We start from the raw sequence: 27,683 nt of genomic DNA, 5'->3' as shown, positions 1-27,683 counted from the left end.
AAGAAAAAAACGCCCCAATTTCTGCCTTTGCTGTAAATCTTGAATGTCATAAATCCAGTAAAAAAAACGATCACCTCCAAAATGTGGGTATTTTTCTCCTCATATTCAATATTTATTCACAGTTCAGGAGAAAGTCAAATCTTGAAATATCCAGTATCTTTGCATCAGTATCCATAACTGAAACCCACACATAAACTAAGGCATAACCCTCACCCCATTATCCTCGTATAGGGGGGGAAAAAGTACCCCTGCAAATTTGGAAAAATAACAAATCGTAAGAAAGCTGCAAGCAACTCAAAAGCGATTTGGCGTTGTTTGGTTTTGAATCTTTTTGGGGCTGTGATACATAAGGAAGTTTAAACAGAAAATGACATTTCTTGGAATCAGAACCGTTTGGCTTACAGCTTGTCTACCTGCCTGGGTGGACCGGGAGCCTGGGAGTTGTAGTACAGAAAGGTTGTTAAGAAATACAGGCGAAGGCCTGCAAATTTCCAGGTCTAAACTTTCAATACATATTCCGCGAACGGCGAATAATTCATCGGGAAAAGCCTTGCAAAAGGATTCTTCCCGCTGTATTCTTAATCCACCGCAAGTGACTTCTTTACATAAATAGATTCCAAACGCATGAATAGAATTTAGTGAACCAAAAGCCCACCCGATCGCCCCCCACAAAAAAGAAGAGTTTATTTTATTTGTCCCCCCCACCCCCAAGAATAGAACAGTTTCTCAGGCCACCCTTTTGCTAAGGAAACGGGCCTCCGTCTGCAGATTGATGAGGGAGTTGCTTTCTCGAGCCAGCTCTGTAATGGAGACGCGTCCACGACGCCGGATGAACTCCGCCACAGCCGTCAACTCTTCGGGTGTGATGTAGATGAATTTGCCTCGGTCATCGATCACCCCTGCAGGATAGGACAGACCAGGAATTAAAATACACACACACACACACAGACCGAGTCTATTGGGGTTGAATTCAGAGGGAGGAATGTTGGGGATCAATTCATCCAGGATTTCAAAATTTTAAAGCCGTGCCATTCACGAGGGCAATTGAAAAGGTCCCGCTGTTCAAATGGGAAAAGTTTGTTTACGTTCCTTTCATAGATTTACCTGCGTTCCCAGGGTAGAGTGAGTGCTTTCTCTTCCTCTCCCCTTCTTTCTCTCTCTTCCCGCCTTTCTTCCTCTCTTCCTTTCTTCCTCCTTTCCTTCTGTCTCCTCCCTCCCTTTTCTTCTCTCCTCCCTTCCTTCTCTGTCCTCCCTCCCTCCTTCCTTCTCTCCTTCCCTTTCTCCTCCCTCCCTTCTTCCTCTTCTTCCTTCTTCCTTCCTCCTTTCATTCTCTCACTTCTCTTCCTTGTCTCTCATCCCTTCTTCCTTTCTTCTCTCCCTTCCTCTCCTCCCTCTTCTCTTCCTCCCTCCTTTCTTTCTCTCTCCTCCTTCCTCCTCTCTCCTTCTTCCTTCCTCCCTCTTCTCCTCTTCCTCCCTCCTTTTCTTCCTTTCTTTCTCTCCCTTCCCTCTCCTCTCTCCCTTCTTCCTTCTTCTCCTCTTCCTCTCTCCTTTCCTTCTCTCCCTTTCTTTGTCTCCTCCCTCCCATCTCCCTTCTCCTTCCTCCCTTGTTTCTCTTCCCTTCTCCTCCTTCCCTTCTCTCCCTTCCCTCTCCTTCTCCCTTCCTTCTTTCTCTTCCCTGTTTTCCCTCTCCCTCCCACCCTTCCTCCCTTCCCCTTTTCTTTCCTCCCTTCCTCCTCTCTCTTTTCCCCTCCCTTTTCCCCCTCCCTTTATCCTCACCACCTGCTTGAACCCCAGTACTGGCTGCCTGATGACCGAGAAATCAACGTTTGGCCTTCTTAGCCATACACGCCCGTCCTCCGTTGCTGGCCTCCAAAAACTTTGGGATCCGAATTTGCAGAATTATACTGAAAAACCTTTGCACTGTGGCAGCCTGGGGGCGGGGGGGGCGAGCAGCTCTAACCACTACACCACAGCAGCTGCAAGACCGTCCGTGGGAGAAGCAAAAGTAAGGAACCAAGCCTGTGCATGGATGACATCCTCCCGAAACAAGTCAAAAGTCTCAACTCGGCCCGGGAAATTCAGCATATTTATTGCCAACCGGCTCTGAGCTAACGAAATATCCCAGCAGTGACTTTTGGACATTTCGTATGATTTGTGAGTCCAAGAAGACTTGATATTCTTTGAAGCCACCATAACCTGGCAAACATTTGCAACCGAACGGAAGTGATTGTCAACCGAATTGGGAAAAGATGGCCAGGCGGTATCATGGTACAGACATAGGCTTCGGTTTAAACAAGACCAGTACATCCCGCCAGGTGTCGGCTCTCACCTGTGAGCGTCCCGTCGGCCATCAGGTCTTGCACTCGGTTGATGGCCTCCTGGGGAAGAGAAAACCAAGCAGGTAAGGCGTGAAAAGGCCTTCCGACGTAGCCCTTTTTAGGGAAGGGGTTGAGCAGCGGCTCAGAATGCGGCTGCCCCGTTACCGTAAGCCCCCCGGTTTTGCGACCCATCCCATACGCCTGTGCTTTCCCAGGATGGACATATATTTATTTTATCCTTTATTAAATTTATTTAATTACAAGGTGATTTAATCACAAGGTGACTCTGGGCGGCATAGGAAGCTAAAAGCAATCCAACAATACAGGTAAGTCCTTGGCTTACGACGGTTCATTCAGCGACCGGCACTGAAAAAAACCGACTTATCACCCTTTTTTCACACTTACAACCCCCATGGTCACGTGATCAAAATTCACACACCCTTGTTGACTCATATTTATGACGGCTGCAGTGTCCTGGGATCATGCCTTCCCCTTCTGCGACCTTCTGACAAGTCAAGTCCATGGGGAAGCCAAATTCACTTAACAACCGTGTCAGCGACTTAACCAACTGCAGCGAGTCACTTAACAACCGCGGCAAGGAAGGTCGTGAAATGGTCGCAAAACGTAGCACAAACTGAGCCCAAAATTTCTGTTGCTAAGGGAGAGACAGCTGCTCAGTGAGCTTTGCCCCATTTTTAGGAGCTCGCTTGCCCCCGTTATTAAGTGAAACTTAATAACGGGGTCGTTAAGCGAATCTCGGCTTCCGCCCATTGATTTTGCTCGTCAGGCGGTTGCAGAAGGGGATCACGTGACACCCCCCCACCCCCACCCGGGGATGCTGCGACCGTCGTAAATGTGAGCCGGTTGCCAAGGGTGCAAATTTTGATCATAGGGATGTCGCAAATGGTCGTAAGGTTTGAAAAAAACGGTCATCACAAATCACGTTTCAGTGCCGTTGTAACTTCAAACAGTCACTAAGCAAACTATTATAAGTTGAGGACTTATTGGATTTATATATGACTCTGGATCAGGGGTCTCCAACCTTGGCCACTTGAAGACTTGTGGATTTCAACTCCCAGAATCCCTCAGCCAGCAAAGCTGGCTGAGGGATTCTGGGAGTTGAAGTCCACAAGTCTTCAAGTGGCCAAGGTTGGAGACCCCTGCTCTGGATGGCTCGCAGGCATGAAAACAGATTAAAAACCTGCACAAATACAAAATACACCAGCAATAAAATGCGCTACGGCCAGAGAATGACGAAAAAGCCTTCGAGACAGCCAGAAAACGGAGCCTGATTATTCATTATTAGCATTTTCCTTCATTTGAAAAGGGAAGCGTTGGCGAGAGGAATCACGAAGCCGAACCAGCTTTCAAGATGGAAACGTGACATTTCTTTTAGTCGTTCGGAATGAAATTCAGGTGACCTATAAAACGGCTGTTGGGAAGGCGTGCGGGTTTGTCCAGGGGATGTTTAACCATGACAGAGTCGGAAGGGACCTTGGAGGTCATCAAGTCCAACCCCCTGCTCCCGCAGGAGACCTGCGCTAGGGATTCGAAATGCCGACCTTTCTGATCGACAAGCTGAGTGTCTTAGCCACTGAAGTCACCAAGTCCAGGGGTCTCCGACCTTGGCAACTGGAAGACTTGTGGACTTCCGATTCCCAGAATCCCTCAGCCAGCTTTGCTCAGAATTCCTCAGCCGGCTTTCCCAGAGGAATTCTGGGAGTTGAAGTCCACAAGCCTTCCAGTTGTTAAGGTTGGAGACCCCTGATCCTAGTCCATATAATATGGAGGCACTGCAGATGAGCGATGCGGTGGCCTAGAGGTGGAGCTCTCGCCTCACAATCAGGAGGCTGCGAGTTCGATCCTAGGTAGCGGCAGATATTTCTCACTCTCTGGGCACGATGAGAAAAATATCTGCTGCGAACTCCGCATTGGCAACAGGAAGGGCATCCGGCCAGTAAACACTGTTAGCTCCATTCAGTTGCCCAGACTCCACTCTGACGCAAGGGATTATGGCATCATTAAAAGACTAATAATAATAATAATAATAATAATAATAATATGTAGGCATTGCAGAACATACAGGTAGTCCTCGACTTAGGACCACAAGGTAGTCCAAAATTTTGGGTGCTAAGCGAGACAGTTGTTAGGCGAGTTTTGCCTCATTTTACGAACTTTCTTGCCACTGTTGTTCCGGGAATCACTGCAGTCGTTAAATTAGAAACAGGGTTGACAGGGCGCAAAAGGAGATCGCGGGACTGCGACCGTCGTAAGTACATGCCAGTTGCCGAGTCTCTCGAGTTTTGATCATGTGACCACGAGGACGCTGCAACGGCCCCTAAGCGTGAAAAACGGTCGTAAGTCACATTTTTTTTCCAGTGGCGTTGTAGTTTCGAACGGTCAGTAAACGAACTGCTGTTAAGTCGAGGACTACCTGAATTTTGTCACCAGGCATTCACCGGTGGGGACCACTTGACCATCACTAATGGTGCAGCACATGGACAGAGGGGCACAATTGGCAACGTCCAGCTCGCAAAGACCTACCTGTGTCCTGAGGCCCAGGTGAGAAGCCAAGTCTTCCAAAAGGACCACTTTGGCATTCTAGGTGGAAAGGACAAGTTTGGAAATGATTATTTCGTTCGTTCGTTCGTTCATTTTAAATAATTCAATAGGGAAGGAATTTTTTTGACAATGAGAACGATTAATCAGTGGGATAGATCGTCACTTGTGAGTTGTGAGTGCTCCATCACTCCAGGTTTTAATAAAAGATTGGACAATCGATTGTCCAGGATGGTATAAGGACTCCTGCCTTGGGCAGTGGGGTGGGGTGCGGGGGTGGACTAGGAGACCTCAAAGGTCTCTTCCGAGCTAATATAATTCTAGAGCCACCCATCTCAGTCAAGGACGAGGAGGAGGAGGAAGAGGAGGAGGAGGAGGAGGGAGACAACCTGGAGGTCCTTGGTCTCTATGAGCTTGGTTCCTTGGCTGCAGACATTTCATGACCCAACTAGATAACATCATCAGTGCTAGAAAGGAGAAGGATTTGCAAACTAGTGGAATGTGGGAGTGGGAGGAGGAGGAGGAGGAAGACTTGGAGGTCCTTGGTCTCTATGAGCTTGGTTCCTTGGCTGCAGACATTCATGACCCAACTAGGTAACATCATCAGTGCTACAAAGGAGAAGGATTTGCAGACTAGTGGAATGTGGGAGTGGGAAGAGGAGGAGGAGGAGGAGGAGGAGGGGGAAGACTTGGAAGTCCTTGGTCTCGATAAGCTTGGTTCCTTGGCTGCAGACATTTCATGACCCAACTAGGTAACATCATCAGTGCTATGTAGGACAAACAGGCAGAAGACTTGCAGAGTTGCTAATTTCACAAGGCATGGAGAGACCTAACCATTGTTGCAACTGGGAAACTGAATATCCTAGACCAAGCTAAGTCTAAAAACACTAGAGGAGCCTGGCACTCAAACAAATTAATCTATACCAACTATTAACAGAGTTGGAAGGGATCTTGTAGGTCATCTAGCCCAACCCCCTCCAAAGCAGGAGACCTTACACCATTTCTGACCGATGGCAGTCCAGTCTCTTCTTGAAAGCCTCCAGGGATGAAGCTCCCACAACTTCTGAGGCAACTTCTGTTCTTTAAAGATGATCAGAATTGGAAGGGACCTTGTAGGTCATCCAGTCCAACCCCCCACCCAAGTAGGAGACCCTACACTATTTCTGACAGATGGCAGTCGAGTCTCTTCTTGATAGCTTCCAGTGATGAAGCTCCCGCAACTTCTGAACTTCTGTTCCGTTGGTTGATTGCTCCTATCAATCAGAATAGAGCTGGAAGGGACCTTGGAGGTCTTCCAGACTAACCCCCTGCTCAAGCAGGAGATCCTACACCATTTCTTTTCTTAAAAACCTGATGAAACACCCATAACTTCTGGTGGCAAGATGTTCCACTGGTTAATTGTCCTCACTTTTAGGAAGTTTCTCCTTAATTCCAGGTTGCTTCCTTCTTGGATTTATTTCAATTCATCGTTTCTTGCCTTGCCTTGAAAGACAAGAAAATCAACAGGCATACAGAGATAAACAGCAACTACACACCATTCAAAGGAGACAATCATCTGGGTAAAGGTCATCAATGCTAATGATATGGCTCTGATGATGTTAACAAGTAAGGTAATGAAACCTCTGCAAGAAAGCAACCAAGCTCAGAGACATCTATTTGGCACCAAAGAGTACGGTATTTTGCTCCTAAGTGATCCACTGCTTGAGTTACGGCCAAGGGCATGAAGTTTTAAGGAAGAATTGGGCAGAAACCGAGCAATTAAATGCAGATTAAAACTATGTTAAGCCACAAAAGACTCGAGTAAGGAAGTGGAACTTACCTTAATGTAATTGAGCAGCTCTGTGACGAAACTACGTGACTGGACAAAACAAGAGGAAGAACCATAATTATGTTGTGACCCAGACCCAAGTAGGTAGCAACAAACTCAGTCCGTGATAAAATAAACTTTATTCGAACAGCTGGGAATTACTTCATTCCCAGCGTTGTTCAACTCAAAGGAAAACAAAGGCCTCCCCAACACAAATTCCTCAGTTATCTCACAAACCTTGGTCCAATTAGGCAAACTGCCAAAGGCCCTTCCTGGCAAACGTCCAGAAGCCACAAAAACAAAGACAGTCACGAAGCAGAGGATGCAGCTACAACATTGTTTTCCGGCAAAGCTCAAACGCCGTTGCTGGTCTTTTAAGCCTATGGGAGGGGCCAATCATCTCTTGGCCTTACTCCTGAGTCGTCCTCTCTGCCTGAGCTGCTCTTGCCTTCTGGCAGCTCTTCTCATGCGTGCACTAAGGAACAGGCTCCTCCTGTTCCTCTGCCTCACTACTATCAGTCTCTGGAGGCTCTGGAATCCACACCTCACTCCCCGATGGCCCTGGCCCCACCTCAGCCTCATCGCTGTCCGACTCCATTGCCAGCTCTGTAGGCTGCTGACGGACCACAACAAATCAATTCCCTGGAGAAGGGAATACAGGTAGTCCTCAACTTATGACAGTTCGTTTTTAGTGACCGTTCAAAGTGACAACGGCACAGGAAAAGAAGTGAATTTTCCCACTTACAACCCTTGTAACAGCCCCCAGCGATCCTGTGATCAAAATTCAGAGGCTTGGCAACCGGTTCATACTTATGACCTGTTGCTGCGTCCCAAGGTGACGGCATCCCCTCCGGCGAGCGTCTGACAAGCAAAATCCAGATTCACTTAACAACCGTGAAGTTATCCACTGAACCAACCATGGTAAGGGAGGCTGTAAAACGGGACCACGCTCGCTTAACAACAGAGGTCGGGGGCTCCCTTGCAGTCGTAAGTCGAGGACTACCCGTAGATGCAGTTTTAAGAATGAATTAGTTTTAAGAATGAATTGTCCGGTGCTGATCGGAGGGGTGGGAAGGCGGTTGGCTCCTGCGTAAATAATACATTTTCACGCCTGGCCGGCATCTATATACATATTCAGCATACCAATAAATAGCTAATTACTAGAAACCATCTGAGTACATGCCATGCTCCAGAGACGCAGGGAAATTAAATTTGCTGCAGAGTCCTGTTACGGTGGATTTTTTTATTTTTATTTTTTGATATGACACAATTATGTCTTCTGGTCTTTTGGGGATTGGAAGCCTGTCCCTTCCCGGCTGCAACTAATCTCCGTTTTATGACTGATTTTGCAAATAAATGATACATGACCCCTCACGAGAAAAGGCTCGCCGACGGATCTCTGAATTTGCGGGGGGAAAGACACAGCAAAATCAGTCCATGTGCAATTCCTAGCTAGGGCCTTCGAAGGTTTTCCGATCAGGCCTGTCTCTTATTTTTTGCGCCTTTTGCCTCCTACTCTAGTTCATCTGAGGCTCGGGCTCAAGGGCAGATTTTAGTCGAAAATGATCAATGTAAAGACAGCATTTTATTCAACGATTCTTCTCCATCCATCCATCCATCCCTCTCTCTCTCTCTCTCTCTCTCTCTTTCCTTCCTGACGTTTCCTTCTCTTCCCTCCTTCCTTCCATCCTCACCCTTTCTCTCCTTCCTTCCCTCCTTCTCTAGCCATACTTCCTTCCCTCCCCTTCCTTTTTTCCTTTGCCTTCTTTCTTCCTCTGGCCTTCTCTTTCCTTCCCTCCTCCCTTCTCTTTCTTCCATCGTCTCATTCTCTCTCCTTCCTTCTTCCCTCCTTCTCCACCCATCCCTCCCTCCCTTTCCTCTTCTCCTTCCTTCCTTCCTCCCTCCCTTTCCTTCCTTCCTGTCTTTCTTCCTCTGACCTTTCCTCCTTCCTTCCCTTTTTTCCATCCTCTCCCTTTCTTTCCTTCCTTTCCTCCTTTACCCATATTTCCTTCCTTCCTTTCCTCCCTTTACTTCCTTCATCTTTCTTCTTCTGAGCTTCTCTTTCCTTCCCTCCATCTTTCCCTTTCTTCCATCCTCCCTTTCTCTCCTCCTCTACCGAAATTTCCTTCCCACCCTCCTTCCTTCTTTCTTCCTCTGACCTTCTTTCCTTCTTCCTCCTTCTCCACCCATCCCTCCCTCCCTTTCCTCTTCTCCTTCCTTCCTTCCTCCCTCCCTTTCCTTCCTTCCTGTCTTTCTTCCTCTGACCTTTCCTCCTTCCTTCCCTTTTTTCCATCCTCTCCCTTTCTTTCCTTCCTTCCTCCTTTACCCATATTTCCTTCCTTCCTTCCTCCCTTTACTTCCTTCATCTTTCTTCTTCTGAGCTTCTCTTTCCTTCCCTCCATCTTTCCCTTTCTTCCATCCTCCCTTTCTCTCCTCCTCTACCGAAATTTCCTTCCCACCCTCCTTCCTTCTTTCTTCCTCTGACCTTCTTTCCTTTCTTCCCTCCTTCCTTCTCTTTCTTCCATCCTCTCATCCTCTCTCCTTCCCTCCTTCTCCACCCATCCCTCCCTCCCTTTCTTTCCTTCCTTCCTTCCTCCCTCCCTTTCCTTCCTTCCTGTCTTTCTTCCTCTGACCTTTCCTCCTTCCTTCCCTTTTTTTCATCCTCTCCCCTTCTTTCCCTCCTTCCTCCTTTACCCATACTTCCTTCCTCCCTCCCTTTACTTCCTTCTTTCATCTTTCTTCCTCTGAGCTTCTCTTCCTTCCTTCTTCCTTCCTTTTTCTCATCCTCTCATTTCTCTCCTTCTTTCCTTCCTCCTTCTCCACCCATCATTCCTCCCTTTCCTCTTCTCCTTCCTTCCTGTCTTCTTTCTTCCTCTGACCTTCCCTTTCCTTCCCTCCTTCCTTCCCTTTCTTCCATCCTCTCCCTTTCTCTCCTTCCTTTCCTCCTTTACCCATACTTCCTTCCTTCCCTCCCTTTATTTCCTTCATCTTTCTTCCTCTGAGCTTCTCTTTCCTTCCCTTCTTCCTTTCCTTTTTTCCATCCTCTCATTCTCTCTCCTTCTTTCCTTCCTCCCTTCTTCTCCGCCCATCATTCCCTCCTTTTCCTCTTCTCCTCCCTCCGTTCCTCCCTGCCTATCAAACAGCTGAGCTCCTCCTTCTCTTAAAAGCAATTGACTTTCTCTTCTACTCTTCCGCCTCCTGCCTGCCCTCTGCAGCCAGCCGACCAGCCGTACCTGCTCCTCCGTCATGGCTTCATCGATCCCTTCTTCTTCCACCACAAAGCTCTCCTTCAGCTTCAGATATTCCTCGTATTCCCGGCGCTCCTCCTCCTCCTTGGCCTTCTTCAGCTCTTCTTCCTGCGAGGAGGGATTTTATGCTTCTCATGTATACAAAGCCTTTCCCAACCCAAGGCTGGACTCCAACTGCTTTAAGGCCACCAGACCTTTTAATGCCAACTACTGCAGGATCCTTTCCATTCTGTCCACTGTTTATAAAGGGTGGTTGCATTGCTTCGTTTAGTGACATTATCCCTGGCCAGCTTCCAGCTCGTTAAAGAGTTTCTCAAAGCAGCTGAGTGAAAAGGTGACAAAATCCCTATCCTCAGGTTTTCAGTGTGAGAGAGACAGGCCAAGAAAAGGGAGGGAGGGAGAGAGAGAGGCAGGCTAAATACCCAGAAAAAGAGTTAAAAACATTAAATTTTGCATCAATAAATGACAGCCCCTTCCTTCTACTGAATGCTTTCTATTTTCCCTATAAGAACAACCCTGTGAGTTGGACCGGACTGAGAAAAAGTGATTGGCCCAAAGGCACCCAGCCAGCTTTCATGCCTAAGGCGGGACTGGAACTCACCATCTCCTGGTGATTGGCCCAAAGTCACCCAGCTGCCTTTCACAGCTAAGGCAAAACTAGAACTCACCATCTCCAAATATTGGCCCAAAGTCAGCTGGCTTTCATTTCTAAAAAGCAGGATTAGAACTCACCATCTCCTGGTGATTGGCCCAAAATCACACACCTGGCTTTCACAGCTAAGGCAGAACTAGAACTCATCATCTCCTGGTATTGGTCCAAAGTCACCCAGCCGGCTTTCATGTCTAAAGCAGGACTAGAACTCATTGTCTCCTGGCGATTGGCCCAAAGTCACCCAGCCGGCTTTCATGTTTAAAGCAGGACTAGAACTCACCGTCTCCTTGTATTGGCCCAAAGTCACCTAGCCAACTTTCATGGCTAAAGCAGGACTAGAACTCACCATCTCCTGGCGATTGGCCCAAAATCACCCAACTGGCTATCATGGCTAAGGTAGGACTAGAACTCACCGTCTTCCACTTTCTAGCCTGATACCTTGACCATTTAGACCAAATTAATGAAGGAACTACCAAAGGAAAAAAAACACACTTCCACCAACGTTGCCAGGGCAAGCAAGTTATATAAATGGGAAGGAAACCCCACACTCGCTAGCCCTGATGTTGTTACCCAGTTGGGTGATGAAACGCCTGCAGGGAAATGACCAAGCTCAGCGAACACCAAAGACTCCAACCCTGAGCTACAGATAATCTCTTGTATTGGAATATAGAAGAGAAACCAACCCTGGTTTCGCCCATATTGGGCACCCCGACTGTGCTCCGACGTCCTCTCTCTCACAGCTCACCTTCCTTTCCTCTTCCTGCCGCAGCCGTTCCTCTTCCATCCGTCTTTCTTCATCCCGTTTTTGTTCAACCTTCTTTCTTTCTTCCCGTTCAGCCTCTTCAGCCTTTGGACACGAGGAGAAGGGGGAGATAATTAAGGGTGTGGGGTGTTTTTTTTGTGTGGAAAACTCTCTTCTTCCTGAAACACGTCCCTCGGATGATTTTAAAAACGGTTTCCTCCCCCCCACATCTTGACACAGAAACAAAACAACACGTGTGAGAAGAGAAATATACCCACTGGAAAGTTGCATATATATGACAATTGCAGGGCCCTGAGATCATGTGGTCCCTTTTTACGACCCTTTTGACAAGCAAAGTCAAGGGGAAACCCAGATTCACTTAACGACCGTGTGACTAACTTAACAAACTGTTGTGATTCACTTCACGACCGTGGCAAGGGAGGTCACAAAATGGGCCAAAGCTCACTTAACAAATGTCTCTCTTAGCAACAGAAATCTGGAGCTCCATTGTGGCCGTAAGTCGAGGACTACGTGTACTTAAAATTCCCAATGGTCGTTAGAAAGAAAAGTTCTTTTGTTAATCACATATTAATTTGTGACTTTGAAAAAAAAATACAAATAATGATTTGCCTAAGCTTGGGAATTTTGTTCCCTTCTCTTTATACCAGTGGTCACCAATTGGTGGTCCGCGAGAAAATTTTGGTGGTCCACAGAAAAATTATTTGCATTTTTTATATTGCACTAAATGCTGTTTATCTTTTTTAAAAACTCGTATTAGTGGTCCGCAGGATTTAAAATTATGAATTTAGTGGTCCCTGAGGTCTAAAAGGTTGGTGACCTCTGCTTTATACCTTGATGTGGCCCCTAACTTGGTCCATTCTGACTTTAACTAGGACTACAACTCCCAGGATCCCTAGGGACACGATCCGATCCAAGAGACCGGATTTATAAAATGCAGGGGAGACTCACCTCTCTCTGAGCTTTCCTTGCCTGCTTCTCCTCTAACTTCCGCTGTTTCTTTGCGCCAATCTTTCCGGGAATTTGGGATTCAGACGGTTCGGCTCCGTCGTTTTCTTCTAGGTGTGGTTTAACAATCGTTTTTGAAGAGGGAAAAGGAAACGGAGAAAGATCATCAGTGCGAGGAGAAGGAGGAGGAGGAGGAGGAGAACAACTTTAGGGTCCTTGGTTCTGAGCTTGGTTGTTTTCTTGCAGACGTTTCATTATCAAATTAGATAACATCTTCACTGCTAGGAGGAAGTGAGGTTTGCAAAGCAGGAGGAGGAGGGAGGGAGGAGGAGGAGGAGGAGGGAGGGAGGAGGAGGAGGAAGAGGGAGGGAGGGAGGAGGGGGAAGAGGAGAGGGAGGAGGAGGAGGACTACGATGGAGTCCTTGGTGCTCTCTGAGGTTGGTTGTTTCCTTCTGCAGAAGTTTCATGACCCAACTAGGGAACTTCATCAGTGCTAGAAGGCAGTGGGATTTGCTATCTGGCTTGCCCTGTCTGTATTGGTGTCCACCGGAAACCAGGGTGGATAAAAATCGATTTTTTTTTAGAATTTTTTTTTTAAAATCGATTTTTTATTTATTTAAATCGGCTTTTTTAAAAAATCAAATTTATTTTAATAAAATGCTTTTGGAGTAAAAAAAAAAATCTATCCAAAGATAGTTTTTCTATTTAAGATACATTAATAATTTAATTTATTCAGCATGAAATGGAGCTTAGTTATGTAGCATATGAGGCAGGGGTGAAATGTAAAATTTCTTACTACCGGTTCTGTGGGCGTGGCTTGGTGGGGGCAGGGTAATGTGACTGGGTGGGCGTGGCCAACTCTTTTTTGTTTGTTTTACTTTTAAACGCATTTCTTCTACAACCTCTTCTGCCAAAGAGGTTGTAGAAAAAAATGCTTTTAGAGGGTTCTGACGATCCCAGCTGAGCCGCGCGATCATCAGAGGCTTTTTTTTTAACTTTTATTTATTTTTATTTATTTATTCAATCACATTTTTATACCGCCCTATCTCTTGAGGGACTCAGGGCGGTTAAAAGCATTTTTTAAAAGCATTTTTACGACCGAAGAAAAAATACTTTTAAAAGTAAAACAAAAAAAACCCTCTGATGATCGCACAGCTCAGCTGGGGCGGGGAGGGCAGGCATTTTTGCTACCTGTTCTCTGAACCACCCGCCACCCATCGCTACCGGATCACCCGATCCGGTCCTAACCGGGAGCATTTCACTCCTGATATGAGGCTGTATATTCTGCAATATTGGGACTGTGGGTGAGTCAATTGTGGGTCAGAGGAGGAGCCGCTGCGGAACAGAAATGATTTAAATTATGATTTAAATCGAGTTGATTTAAATCAAGCCTTTTTTATTAGTGATTTAAATCGAGTTGATTTAAATCAAATCCACCCTTCTGGAAACCACTAGAAACACCCCCCATCAACAGGGCAAGCCATTAGCCACTTATATATAAACAAGAGAACAACCCCCCCACTCTCTTCTAGCACTGATGATGTTACCTAGCATGGCTGATGAAACATCTGCTAGAAAACAACCAAGCTCAGGGAGCACCAAACCTCTTTGCGTCAGCTAATAACAGAGCTTAAAAAAAAATATCTGAAGATCCCTTTAACAAGAGGCCTTAAAAATCTTAAAATCCCGCTGTTATTAAGTTTAAAATCAGCTTAGACTATTGATAGGACAATACTGGAAGAAAAAAGAGTTACCTGCAATAGAAGAATGGATATTGAAAGTTGCTAATTTGGCTGAGATGGCTAAAATCTCAGCCTTTTTGAAAGACAATATGCAAGAAAAATATCTAACTGAATGGGAAAAAATGGATTGAATATACGCAAAATAGGTATCAGATTAAGAGATATTGCCTTTGAATGATTAGGATGTATTTATCTCTGATTTGTATGGGGGAAGTTAGGATTTGAGAAGAAGGGGAGGATTATAATTTGTGTTAGGGAAAATTTAGCATATGATTGTTTTTTCTTTTGAATTATATCTTATGTTTGTTCTGGGAACTGGGGGGGGAGGGGTGGTCTTGGAGGGCGGGGAGGGGATGGAGTGGGGAGAGGGGAAAGGGGGGTGAAAATTTTTGTAAAAACTTTTTCAATAATAAAAAAAATCTTAAAATCCCTTTATTTACTGGAGTGTTTAATGTCTCTGGATCAAAAAAAAAACAAAAAAAACACACCTAATTGCCCAGGTACTCGAACACTGCAGAGCAGAAATGTACTGAAGTATCAAAGGGAGTGCGATTCACCGGGCATTAAAGATGCTCAAAACTTGGATAAAAAACACTCTAAACTTGGATGGTATCTCACCGCCAGAGGTGATATTCAGCCGGTTTGCACCGGTTCGCCCGAACTGTTAGCAGAAATCGCAGGTGGGCCCGTCCGTGAGCACAAGCGGCGAACCGGTAGCAGCGTAATGTGAAACCCACCGCTGCTCGCCGCTAACGCAAAACAAGGGATATTGACTTCTCAAATAATGTTGGCCAACTGATTTGGGTCTCTTAATTTAAATTAGTCCCGGCTCCTTTATCCATCTTTTTTTCTGAGCTGAAAGATTCAGTGCCGATAGCGCCGGGCCTTTGAGATCACTTCAAGGAAGACGGGTAGATTTGACAGAAATGAGAAGCAGAAGCCTGCCCTGAAAACATCAAAAGTGGGTTTCCCCCCCCCACCTCCTCCTGATTTCATTCTTTTCGAAACGCCTTTTGCACTTCAAAGACATCTACCCGGGTTGAAAAGTTCAGGCCTGTCAACCGAGCGTCTCTGCGTGCCAACGCAGCAAACTTGCAGCGGCATCAATTCCGCTGGCGCCCCGGTGGGACGCAGGAACAGAAAGGGATGTTCAAAGCAAGGGGGGGGAAGCATCAAAAAAGGAAAGCGGGAGGAGGGAGGAGGGAGGAGGAGGAGGAGGGAAAGCGTCAAGACCGGCATACAAATCGTGAGCTGCTGCTGAGTCCTGGGGTGAAAAAAAAAACAGGGGGAATTTTCATAATGATAATATTTGCCCCAATAAGAAATGGATGCAGGGAAGGCGTGAAAGTCAGGTTGATCTAGGGGTTAAGGCACCAGGCTGGAAGTAGGAGATGGTGAGTTGTCCTCACTGGGGAACGGTTGGGTGACTTTGGGCCAAACACCAGGAGACAGTGAGTTCTAGTCCCACTTTAGGCATGAAAGCCAACTGGGTAAATTTGGGCTAATCACCAGGAGACAGGGAGTTCTAGTCCAACTTTACCTATGAAAGCCAACTGGGTGACTTTGGGCCAACCACCAGGAGACGGTGAGTTCTAGTCCAGATTAAGGCATGAAAGCCAACTGGGTGACTTTGGGCCAATCACCAGGAGACAGTGAGTTCTAGTCCAGATTAAGGCATGAAAGCCAACTGGGTGACTTTGGGCCAATCACCAGGAGACGGTGAGTTCTAGTCCAGATTAAAGGCATGAAAGCCAACTGGGTGACTTTGGGCCAATCACCTGGAGACCGTGAGTTCTAGTCCAGATTAAGGCATGAAAGTCAAATGGGTGACTTTGGGCCAATCACCAGGAAACTGTGAGTTCTAGTCTCACCTTAGATATGAAAGCCAACTGGGTAAATTTGGGCCGATCTCCAGGAGACAGTGAGTTCTAGTCCCACCTTAGTCATGAAAGTCGGTTGGATGACTTTGGGTCAATCACTCAGAGACGGTGAGTTCTACCCTCACCTTAGTCATGTGAAAGCCAGTTTGGTGAATTTGGGCCCATCACTAGGAGACGGTGAGTTCTAGTCCAGACTAAAGCATGAAAGCTAGCTGGGTGATTTTGGGCCAACCACCAGGAGACAGTAAGTTCTAGTCCTACTTTAGGTAGTAAAGCCAGTTGAGAGGCTGAGCCAGCCCTCCTCTCTCTCTCTCAGCCCAGCCCACCTCGCAGGGCCGTTGGGGATAACAGGAGGAAGAAGAAATATTAGGTGTGTTTGCCGCCTTGAACTGTTCGTACAAATAATAAAGGCGGGACATCAATCAATAATGAGCAGACAAAAGTCACTGTTAAAATTTGGACAATAAGATGCTGCACTGGTACCTTCCGCCGCTTCCTCGGCCTGCTGCGAGCGTCTCAGAGCGACCATCCTGTTTCGGCGGTGTCTGGGCATCCCTTCGCCCCGCTCGCCTGTGAAGGGCTGGGGTCGGGCCGCCGCCGCCGCTGCAGCCACCACATTCTGACGGTGTTCCTCATCATCTAAGAAAAGAAAAGGAAGCAGTTTTATGGTCCGCTGCGGGTAACTGAGGGGCAGTTCGGTGTAGTGGTTAAAGGCACAAGGTTAGAAAAAAAATAGCGCCATTCTCTCTTTAACATAAAGGTGCTTTTTTTTTTTTCAAGAGGCAACTGGACTTCCTTGTTTTTTCTTTGAAGACGTTTCGCTTCTCCTCCAAGAAGCTTCTTCAGCTCTGACTGGATGGTGGGGAAGGGAAGGATTGATATTCCTTGCAGACAGCTGGTCATTTGCATCCTTTTTAGAGGGTCGTTGAGACCACTTGGAGATTTATCTGTGTCCTCAGGGTCACCTGAGTGGTGCAAATGGTTCCTGTCGTCTGCAATTTTTCCTCTGGAAATCCATTCCTTACTCCCACACCATTCTAAGGGTCTTCATCCCAAATTGGAAAGCTAAAAGTCTGGAGAGATTCTCCGTCATCCAAGGTCGTGGCTGCCCCAAAAGTGCTTTTTCCAGGAGGCAGGTATCCTGTCAGAGCTGAAGAAGCTTCTTGGATGAGAAGCGAAACGTCTTCAAAGAAAAAACAAGAAAGTCCAGTTGCCTCCTGAAAAAAGCACCTTTGGGACAAACATGACCTGGATGACTTGAGAATGCAATTACTGCAGGTTCAAGTCCCACCAGGCCCAAGGTTGACTCAGCCTTCCATCCTTTTATAAGGTAGGTAAAATGAGGACCCAGATTGTTGGGGGCAATAAGTTGACTTTGTATATAATATACAAATGGATGAAGGCTATTGCTTGACATAGTGTAAGCTGCCCTGAGTCTTCGGAGAAGGGCGGGATATAAATGCAAAAAAAAAAAGAAAAAAGAATCTCTATACAGACTTCCTGACAATCAGTGGAACAACTTGCCACCAGAAGTTGTGGGTGCTCCAACAGTGGAGGTATTTATAAAGGGCCTGGACAACCCTTTGTATCGAATGGTATAGGGTCTCCTGTTTGAGCAGGGGGGTGGACTAGAAGACCTCCAAATCACTCCATAAAAACACTTATCCAACCCACAGCAATATCAAACCCAATAGATGCATCAGTGCCAATTAAATTCCACCCCGCCCCCCCAGCCCCCCAAAAATCTTTTTAAAAGCTTGGGAAAGTTTAAGTGTCTTGCTTTGTCACCGAATAAAAATTTCAGACACTCTCTAAACAAGACGTTCTATTAATGGATGTCTCATTATGCAAAGTCTGAATCTAACATACAGACAAGCTGGCAAAAAAATTTTTTTTATTATTACCAAGACAATAAAGATTAGCGCGATCGTGGTCATTATTCGTATATAATAGCCATATTAACGTCTGCATTATATTTTACTTGTTTTCGTGTCCGTTTCTTTTCCATCATTTCCTCCTTCTGCTTTATATTTTTTAAATGGGCTGGATGAATTGATGAAGCAAAGTAATTTGTCATTTAAAGCGGCCGGAAAAAAAAAAATGCAAGGGTAAAAATTTATGTCGCTCATATTGCTCTCCAGGATACGTCCTTGGCAGAGAACCCGAGCGTGGTGGCCTGTTTTCTGACCACTAAATTTTTATTAAAAAGCAGATTTTTTTTGTGCTACAGTACAGTTTGGAGCTAAGCATTCGGTGCATGTCATGAAGCTGCAGCTTATGAAATCTAAAAAATAATAATAGGTGTCATCAGCAACTCCATTTTGAAATATTAGCGCGCGCGCACAAAGAACCGGGTTAAACTCAGAATTTAATAGAACTCTGTTTTTAAATGAAGAGGAAAAACAGAATGCTGTTTATAGCAGGGATCTCCAACCTTGGCAACTTGAAACCTGGCAGACTTCAACTCCCAGAATTGGGGAATTCCTGGATGGGGAAAAACAGGCTCCGACTCAACCCCTCCAAGACTGAGTGGCTGTGGATGCCGGCTTCCCGGTACAGCCAGCTGATTCCATCGCTGACTGTTGGGGGCGAGCCATTGGCCCCATGGAAAGGGTCCGCAATCTAGGCGTCCTCCTGGATGTACGGCTGTCTTTAGAAGAGCATATGACGGCCGTCGCCAGGGGAGCTTTTTATCAGGTTTGCCTGATACGCCAGTTGCGTCCTTTCCTAGACCGGGATTCCTTATGCACGGTCACTCATGCCCTCGTCACTTCCCGCCTGGACTACTGCAATGCTCTCTACATGGGGCTCCCCTTGAAGAACACACGGAGGCTCCAACTGGTCCAGAATGCGACTGCGCGGGTAGTAGAGGGAGCAACTAGAGGCTCCCATGTAACACCGCTCCTGCGCAGACTGCACTGGCTGCCGGTGGTCTTCTGGGTGCAATTCAAGGTGCTGGTTACTACCTTTAAAGCGCTCCATGGCTTAGGACCGGGTTATTAGACTTTCGGACCGCCGCTCACCACCGCAGGGAGACGGAGCCAATGCGTTGGTTCCGTCCCAGGCGCCTGATGGACCCGGAGAGGTTCCTGACGGAGCTTGGGCCGTTTCCTGAGGATCTTACCCACGGCACGACTGAAGAACTGGTTGCGGCCTGGGAACGGGCCGCGGCTGGGGCTTTGGACCGTGTCGTGCCTTTGCGGCCTCTGACCCGGCGTAGATCTCAATTGGCTCCCTGGTTTTCCGAGGCTGAGAGAGATCGCGGAGAACACGCCTAGAGAGTACTTGGAGGTCTAGCTGTTCCGAGGCTGATCGGACACTAGTGAGGTCCTTTACTAGGACCTACCTAGTGGCAATGAGGGAGGCGAAGCGTTCCTACGTTTCCACCCTCATTGCATCGGCAGATAACCGCCCGGCCGCCCTGTTTCGGGTGACCCGTTCCCTCCTCTATCAAGAGGGACGGGATGACCCCTTACAGGGACGAGCTGAGGAGTTTAACGGTTATCTATCGATAAAATCGTTCAGCTTGGGATAGTTTGGACCAAGATTGCGATGATCCAGCCGGTCATTTGCATCCTTTTTAGAGGGTCGTTGAGACCACTTGAGATTTATCTGTGTCCTCAGGGTCACCTGAGTGGTGCAAATGGTTCCTGTCGCCTGCAATTTTTCCTCTGAAATCCATTCCTTACTCCCACACCATTCTAAGGGTCTTCATCCCAAATTGGAAAGCTAAAAGTCTGGAGAGATTCTCCGTCATCCAAGGTCGTGGCTGCCCCAAAAGTGCTTTTTCCAGGAGGCAGGTATCCTGTCAGAGCTGAAGAAGCTTCTTGGATGAGAAGCGAAACGTCTTCAAAGAAAAAACAAGAAAGTCCAGTTGCCTCCTGAAAAAAGCACCTTTGGGACAAACATGACCTGGATGACTTGAGAATGCAATTACTGCAGGTTCAAGTCCCACCAGGCCCAAGGTTGACTCAGCCTTCCATCCTTTTATAAGGTAGGTAAAATGAGGACCCAGATTGTTGGGGGCAATAAGTTGACTTTGTATATAATATACAAATGGATGAAGGCTATTGCTTGACATAGTGTAAGCTGCCCTGAGTCTTCGGAGAAGGGCGGGATATAAATGCAAAAAAAAAAAGAAAAAAGAATCTCTATACAGACTTCCTGACAATCAGTGGAACAACTTGCCACCAGAAGTTGTGGGTGCTCCAACAGTGGAGGTATTTAAAAAGGGCCTGGACAACCCTTTGTATTGAATGGTATAGGGTCTCCTGTTTGAGCAGGGGGGTGGACCAGAAGACCTCCAAATCACTCCATAAAAACACTTATCCAACCCACAGCAATATCAAACCCAATAGATGCATCAGTGCCAATTAAATTCCACACACACCCCCAAAAAAAATCTTTTTAAAAGCTTGGGAATGTTTAAGTGTCTTGCTTTGTCACCGAATAAAAATTTCAGACACTCTCTAAACAAGACGTTCTATTAATGGATGTCTCATTATGCAAAGTCTGAATCTAACATACAGACAAGCTGGCAAAAAAATTTTTTTTATTATTACCAAGACAATAAAGATTAGCGCGATCGTGGTCATTATTCGTATATAATAGCCATATTAACGTCTGCATTATATTTTACTTGTTTTCGTGTCCGTTTCTTTTCCATCATTTCCTCCTTCTGCTTTATATTTTTTAAATGGGCTGGATGAATTGATGAAGCAAAGTAATTTGTCATTTAAAGCGGCCGGAAAAAAAAAAATGCAAGGGTAAAAATTTATGTCGCTCATATTGCTCTCCAGGATACGTCCTTGGCAGAGAACCCGAGCTTGGTGGCCTGTTTTCTGACCACTAAATTTTTATTAAAAAGCAGATTTTTTTTGTGCTACAGTACAGTTTGGAGCTAAGCATTCGGTGCATATCATGAAGCTGCAGCTTATGAAATCTAAAAAATAATAATAGGTGTCATCAGCAACTCCATTTTGAAATATTAGCGCGCGCGCACAAAGAACCGGGTTAAACTCAGAATTTAATAGAACTCTGTTTTTAAATGAAGAGGAAAAACAGAATGCTGTTTATAGCAGGGATCTCCAACCTTGGCAACTTGAAACCTGGCAGACTTCAACTCCCAGAATTGGGGAATTCCTGGATGGGGAAAAACAGGCTCCGACTCAACCCCTCCAAGACTGAGTGGCTGTGGATGCCGGCTTCCCGGTACAGTCAGCTGATTCCATCGCTGACTGTAGGGGGTGAGTCATTGGCCCCCATGGAAAGGGTCCGCAATCTAGGCGTCCTCCTGGATGTACGGCTGTCTTTAGAAGAGCATATGACGGCCGTCGCCAGGGGAGCTTTTTATCAGGTTTGCCTGATACGCCAGTTGCGTCCTTTCCTAGACCGGGATTCCTTATGCATGGTCACTCACGCCCTTGTCACTTCCCGCCTGGACTACTGCAATGCTCTCTACATGGGGCTCCCCTTGAAGAACACACGGAGGCTCCAACTGGTCCAGAATGCGACTGCGCGGGTAGTAGAGGGAGCAACTCGAGGCTCCCATGTAACACCGCTCCTGCGCAGACTGCACTGGCTGCCGGTGGTCTTCTGGGTGCAATTCAAGGTGCTGGTTACTACCTTTAAAGCGCTCCATGGCTTAGGACCGGGTTATTTACGAGACCGCCTGCTGCCAACAATAGCCTCCCATCGACCAGTGCACTCCCATAGGGAGGGTCTCCTCAGGGTGCCGTCGGTCAGACAATGTCAACTGGCGACCCCCAGGGGGAGGGGGGACTCCTCCTCCTCCTCCTACCCTCTGGAACGAGCTGCCTCCAGGGATCCGTCGACTCCCTGACCTCCGGACCTTTCGCCGCAAGCTCAAGACATTTTTGTTCCACCGCGCAGGGCTGGCCTAATAGTTTTAATGGGGCTTTTATTAGAGTTTTATTAGAGTTTTAATTATTTTTATCTAAATTGAATCAGTTTTTAATAATGTTTTAATTTTTGTATTCTTGTTTTTACCTTGCTGTAAACCGCCCTGAGTCTTTCGGGAGAAGGGCGGTATATAAATCTAAATAAATGGGCCCATGAGTGGCGCAGACTGCTAAACAGTCTGTTATTAACACAGCTGCCTGCAATTACTGCAGGTTCAAGTCCCACCAGGCCCAAGGTTGACTCAGCCTTCCATCCTTTATAAGGTAGGTAAAATGAGGACCCAGATTGTTGGGGGCAATAAGTTGACTTTGTATATAAATATACAAATGGATGAAGACTATTGCTTAACACAATGTAAGCCGCCCTGAGTCTTCGGAGAAGGGCGGGATATAAATGTGAATAAAAATAAATAAATAAATAAATAAATAAATAAATAAATAAATAAATAAATAAATAGAATTCAAGCTAAGACAAGGGGGAAGTCAGATTGACTTAACAGCCGTGTTACCGACTTATCAGTTGCAGTGCTTCACTTAACAACTTCGGCAAGAAAGGTCGCGAAACGAGGCAAAAGCTCACTTAACGAATCTCTCACTTAACAACAGAAATTTGGGGCTCAATGGTGGTCATAAGTCGAGGACGACCTGTATTAGGAGTAATGAGCAAGTGAAAATAAATACTTTTTCCTCTGGTTCAATGTGTGTGTGTGTGTTAACCTCCGAGTTACCAGTTCTCCTCCCTTTATCAGCCGAGTCAGGAGAGGGATTAATATACATATATAGCCCCCATATTTCATATAGGGAAACATTTTATTCCTTATCTGCATGTGAATAAGAACTAGAGTGTTGTGACCCGTCCTCCCTCCTCTCCTCAGCCGGGCCCCTCCCATCTCCAACAGGGCCTTTTATCAGACTCCGAGTCTGATAATGAAGATGAATGGCCTGTCATGACTCCAGCCCCCGGCCCTGGCCCCATGCCCGGAGAGGATTCAAGGAGTGAAAGGAGAAGCCCCATAAACCTCACTCATACAGCGTGTGTTCCTTTGGCTCAGCCTTCAGAGCAGGAAGCCAGCCAGGTGGTAGAAATACCCGGGCCTACTCCCTCTGACCCCTCCCTTTCCCAGACGCTGACAGCAGATCCAGCTGAAGACAATTCAGCGTGGGTGGACCCTCGCTTCCGGAGATCTGAGAGGCGACGCCAGCAGAAGGATGCGTGGGGCAGGCCTGGATAAATGCTGAGTCATGGAGCCACACCCCACAGCCTATATAAAGGACCTACTTTTGGCATTCCAATCTTGAGTCAAACAAAGTCTTATCTAGTTTGCTGATATCGGACCCTATTGCTGAAGTCACAACGTGGACTCCTGCCTGCCCTGATAAACCTCGAAGGAACTTGGCAAGCTGCAGAGGCTTCGTTGCCAAGTTTGTTACGGACTTCCTTGACTCGTTTGGAGTGGGGGTGGGACACGACGTAAGAGTAAGTTTATGTAACTGTTAAGACAGAGCCTTGCACACATAAGCGGGATAGAAAAGTGTGTGCAAAATAGACTATGGTGCAACCACACTTAAGAAAGAAGCTAACGGACTCCTAATACCACATCCTGGGACTTCTACACTGCCTGAGACATGCCGAATCAGGCAAACTAAGTTGTGAAAGATCACAACTGATGTGTGACAGGCGGTTGGATACAGATTGAACGGTTGCAGGTATGGCTAGTCTAGAGAAAAGGAGGACTCGGTGTGACATGATAGCAGTCTTCCAATATTTGAGGGGCTACCGCAAAGAAGAGGAGGTCAACTTATTCTCCAAAGCACCTGAGAGCAGGAAAGAAACAATAGATGGAAACTAACTAAGAAGAGAAGCAACCTAGAACTAAGGAGGAATTTCCTGACAGTGAGAACAATCAACCAGTGGAACAGCTTGCCACCAGAAGTTGTGAATGCTCCAACACTGGAGGTTTTTAAGAAGAGACTGAACAACCATTTGTATTGATTGGTAGGATCTCCTTTTTGAGCAGGGGGTTGGGCTAGCTAAAGTTTGTCATTGTGCCCAAGCTGAGACCTGCTACCAGGCATAATAATAATAATGTAAGCAAACTAGGTAAAGGTAAAGGTTCCCCTTGCATATAAGTGCTAGTTGTTCCCGAGTCTAGGGGGCGGTGCTCATCTCCGTTTCAAAGCCGAAGAGCCAGCGCTGTCCAAAGACATCTCCGTGGTCATCTGGCCGGCATGACTCAATGCCAAAGGCGCACGGAAGGCTGTTACCTTCCCACCAAAGATGGTCCCTATTTTTCTACTTGCATTTTTTACGTGCTTTCGATCTGCTAGGTTGGCAGAAGTAAGCAAACTACTCGGATCCATAAACTATAGTTTTAAGTTGGCTTGTCTGGAAAAACCGGAGTTAGGTTTCACCAGTTTGTTGTGATCTCACCGTGAAAAGAAATAAAAGACCTGGAAGAGATCTTGGAGATCATCTAGTCCAACCACCTGCTCTTGCAGGGGATCTATGCTATTTCTGATAAAAGGCTCTCCAATCTCTTGTTAAAAGCGTCCAGTGATGGGACACTCACAGCAATTTGTTCCACTTTTTTTTTCTCACTGCTGGGAATTTTCTCCTAAGTTCTAGGTTCCATCCATTGCTTCCTGTCCTGCCCTCAGGTGCCTCTGGGAGTTTAAGGTGCCCTCAGGCATCTTAAAATTGCTAAGATTAAGAAACATTCTTTTAAACATAATCTGATTTTAATCTCTCCTGCATTTTATCTTTCTCGTTTATATTTTAATTATGTGATTGTTTTAATTCTAATTTAATGGGGTGGAGGGGTTGTGAGTCACCCAGACTAACGTATCCAAGATGGGCAGCTATAATATAAACCTTTTTTTAAAATTTATTTTCCCTTTTCTCCCCTTCCAGTTGCAACTTTTGACATTCCTGACTGAGACACCAAAGGATATTTAATGTACACAATTTCTGATCAAATATTGGAAGACTGCTATCGTGTCACCCCTAAATCCTTCTTTTCATTAAACTTGTTGTTAGTCGAGAAGTCGTGTCTGACCCATCGCGACCCCATGGACCACGTTCCTCCAGGCCTTCCTGTCCTCTACCCTCCTCTGGAGTCCATTTACGCTCACGCCGACTGCTTCAGTGACTCCATCCAGCCACCTCATTCTTTGCCGTCCCCTTCTTCTTTTGCCCTCCATCTTTCCCAGCATTAGGCTCTTCTCCAGTGAGTCCTTCCTTCTCATTAGGTGGTCAAAGGATTTGAGTTTCCTCTTCAGGATGTGGCCTTCTAAAGAGCAGTCAGGGTTGATCTCATGCCTACTGCTTCAATGACTCCATCCAGCCACCTCGTTCTCTGCTGTCCCTTTCTTCTTTTGTCCTCCAGCGTTTCCACTATTAGGCTCTTCTCCAGTGAGTCCTTCCTTCTCATTAGGTGGCCAAAGGATTTGAGTTTCCTCTTCAGGATCTTTCTGGCCTTCTAAAGAGCAGTCAGGGTTGATCTCCTCTAGGATTGACTTGTTAATTCGCCTTGCAGTCCAAGGGACTCGCAGGAGTCTTCTCCAGCACCAGAGTTCAAAGGCCTCCATTCTTTGACGCTCAGCCTTCCTTATGGTCCAACTTTCACAGTCATCCATTGAAACTGGGAAAACCAGAGCCTTGACTATACGGACTTTTGTTGGCAGGGTGATGTCTCTGCTTTTTAGTACGCTGTCTAGATTTGCCATAGCTTTCCTCCCCAGGAGCAAGCGTCTTTTAATTCCTTGGCTGCAGTCCCCATCTGCGGTGATCTTGGAGCCCAGGAAAATAAAACCTGTCCCTACCTCCATTTCTTCCCCATCTATCTGCCAGGAATTGAGAGGGCCGGATGCCATGACCTTAAGTTTTCTTAATGTGGAGTTTCATTAAATGAGAACGTTTCCCAATTCCTGCAACTGTTCTTAGTATATGTTTCGTCCTCCAGTCCCCTAATCATCTTTGCTGGGCTCAAATTCATTTAAAAGGCACCCGGGTTGGGTTGAAGCCAGAGTCTCCCCATATACCCAATTTTCTCTTTATCTCTCTTTATCTCTTTAGCCCTTTGCACGTGACCAGAGGCACTCTTGCAGCCAAAGCCAGCACAGCCCGGGGCCCCGGGGGGGGGGGGAAGAGAGAGAGAGAGAGTTTAGGGCAGCCACCCCGAAAACCAATCAAGAAGCCAAAGAAAAGCACTCTGTGTATCCTCAGAGGTTCCTCCCCACTCCTCTCTTTGACAGTTTAAACCAGGGGTCTCCAACCTGGTTTATTGTTATTTTAATTTTGTATATTATTGTTTTAATCTGGCTCTACACCGCCCTGAGTCCTTCGGGAGAAGGGCGGTATAAAAATCTAAATAATAAATAAATAAAATAAAATAAAATAAATAAACCTTGGTCCCTTTAAGACTTGTGGACTTCAACTCCCAGAAGTCCCTCAGCCAGCAAAGCTGGCTGAGGGACTCTGGGAGTTGAAGTCCACAAGTCTTAAAAGGGACCAAGGTTGGAGACCCCTGGTTTAAATGAAGAGCCAGTGAAGAGGCGCTGGACTACAACTCCCAGACTCTCCAGCCAGCGTACGTGCTTAGACGCTGGCCGGAGGGATTGTGGGAGTTGTAGTTCCAGGCGAATGGAGGCCTCTGGCTAAAGCTAGGCCTTTCTCTCTCGCCCGGAAGGCCCTCTCCTCTTCTTCTCCCATCCGCAGCGGAACCACCGACCCCGTTAGGCGAGGGTCCTCCTACCCGCGCGCGCCTGTCCCCGGACGCGGCTGACGAAGACGAGGAGCGCCGCCAGCAACACCGCCGCCACCACGTAAAGCACCGGGTCCATGTTCGTCACGTGACGTCCTTAGCGCCCCGCCTCTTCCGGTCGGGCCTCACGGTGGAAACCGCGCAATGCAGAGCGAGGGTTAGAAAAGCGCGGAGGGGGCGGGGATGGGAGGCGATGGCCACGCCCACTCTTTGCCTGGACTGGCGAACTGATTGGCGCGGGCGGAAGAGGAAAAGGCGAGCGAGGTTCGCCCTACCCGCGGCGTCGCCTAGCAACCTCAAGGTGCGACGTCCGGTTTGTTTCCGCCTCCCCCTCACTGACGATTTAGAGCTGTCCGACGAAGTGCCTGATTAGGAAAACAAAAACCCTTTGCCTTTATTTTGGCCTTGGAAATGGGCTAGGCAATCAATGAAGATCTGCGCTGTCCAGATATTTTATGAATGAAAGTTTAGGGTCGGGGGGAGGTCTTCAAACCTGGCCACTTTAGGACGTGTACAGTACACTTCAACTCTCTGAAGTCCTCAGCCAACATGGCTGCCTGAGGAATTCTGGGAGTTGCAGTCCACATGTCATAAAGCAGGGGTGTCCAACCTTGGTCCCCTGGTGGACTGGTGGACTGGTGGACTTCAACTCCCAGAGTTCCCCAGCCAGCTTTGGACCAAGATTGGAGACCCCTGTCATAAAGTCTTCAAATTTGGAAACTTCCGGATTAGGGTCTTTTTAAGGGCCTTCTCAATAGCTTATATATAAACAGAAAGAAGGTGTCTAAGCTTCTGCCTGAGTGCAGGTGCCATATGCTTTTTGAAAGTGGAAAGGAGAAGGCTGTGCCTGCAACCAGAACCCCTCAGGCACATAATGCAACCTTTTTGTGGGCACTTTTTTTAAAATGTATTGGCCTATTTCCAAAACGTGTAGGAATTTAGCACCCACCCCCCTCCTAGAAGAATGAAATATTTTAGAAAATATTTAAAAAGGCAGAATATATTTCCCTGGATGAGAAATGGAGAAACATGTTTTAAAGACAAAGCAGCTCCCTGCAACTTCCTGCCACCCCCCACCTTTGTCA

At 46.8% G+C, this 27,683-nt stretch overlaps 1 protein-coding gene across 2 annotated transcripts; it reads right to left on the bottom strand.

Moving 5' to 3' along the window:
- Positions 1–81: 81 nt before the first annotated feature.
- DDRGK1 (DDRGK domain containing 1) lies at positions 82–26,748 on the bottom strand. Of its 2 annotated transcripts, none has more exons than XM_058193512.1 (9): positions 26,590–26,748; positions 16,398–16,553; positions 12,296–12,402; positions 11,330–11,431; positions 9,918–10,040; positions 6,697–6,735; positions 4,863–4,919; positions 2,330–2,378; positions 82–899 (listed from the first exon to the last, which is right to left on the bottom strand). In XM_058193512.1, the coding sequence occupies exons 1-9, from the start codon at positions 26,675–26,677 to the stop codon at positions 727–729; spliced, it is 894 nt and encodes a 297-aa protein (XP_058049495.1). In that variant the 5' UTR covers positions 26,678–26,748; the 3' UTR covers positions 82–726. The 2 variants fall into 2 exon arrangements, with proteins under 2 accessions (XP_058049495.1, XP_058049496.1); XM_058193513.1 differs by having other exon boundaries at positions 12,296–12,399.
- Between the last annotated feature and the right edge of the window lie 935 nt (positions 26,749–27,683).

Source organism: Ahaetulla prasina, chromosome 8 (genome assembly GCF_028640845.1).
Source record: "Ahaetulla prasina isolate Xishuangbanna chromosome 8, ASM2864084v1, whole genome shotgun sequence".
NCBI classification, from domain to species: Eukaryota; Metazoa; Chordata; class Lepidosauria; order Squamata; family Colubridae; genus Ahaetulla; species Ahaetulla prasina.
This window is presented reverse-complemented; position numbering and strand designations above follow the sequence as displayed.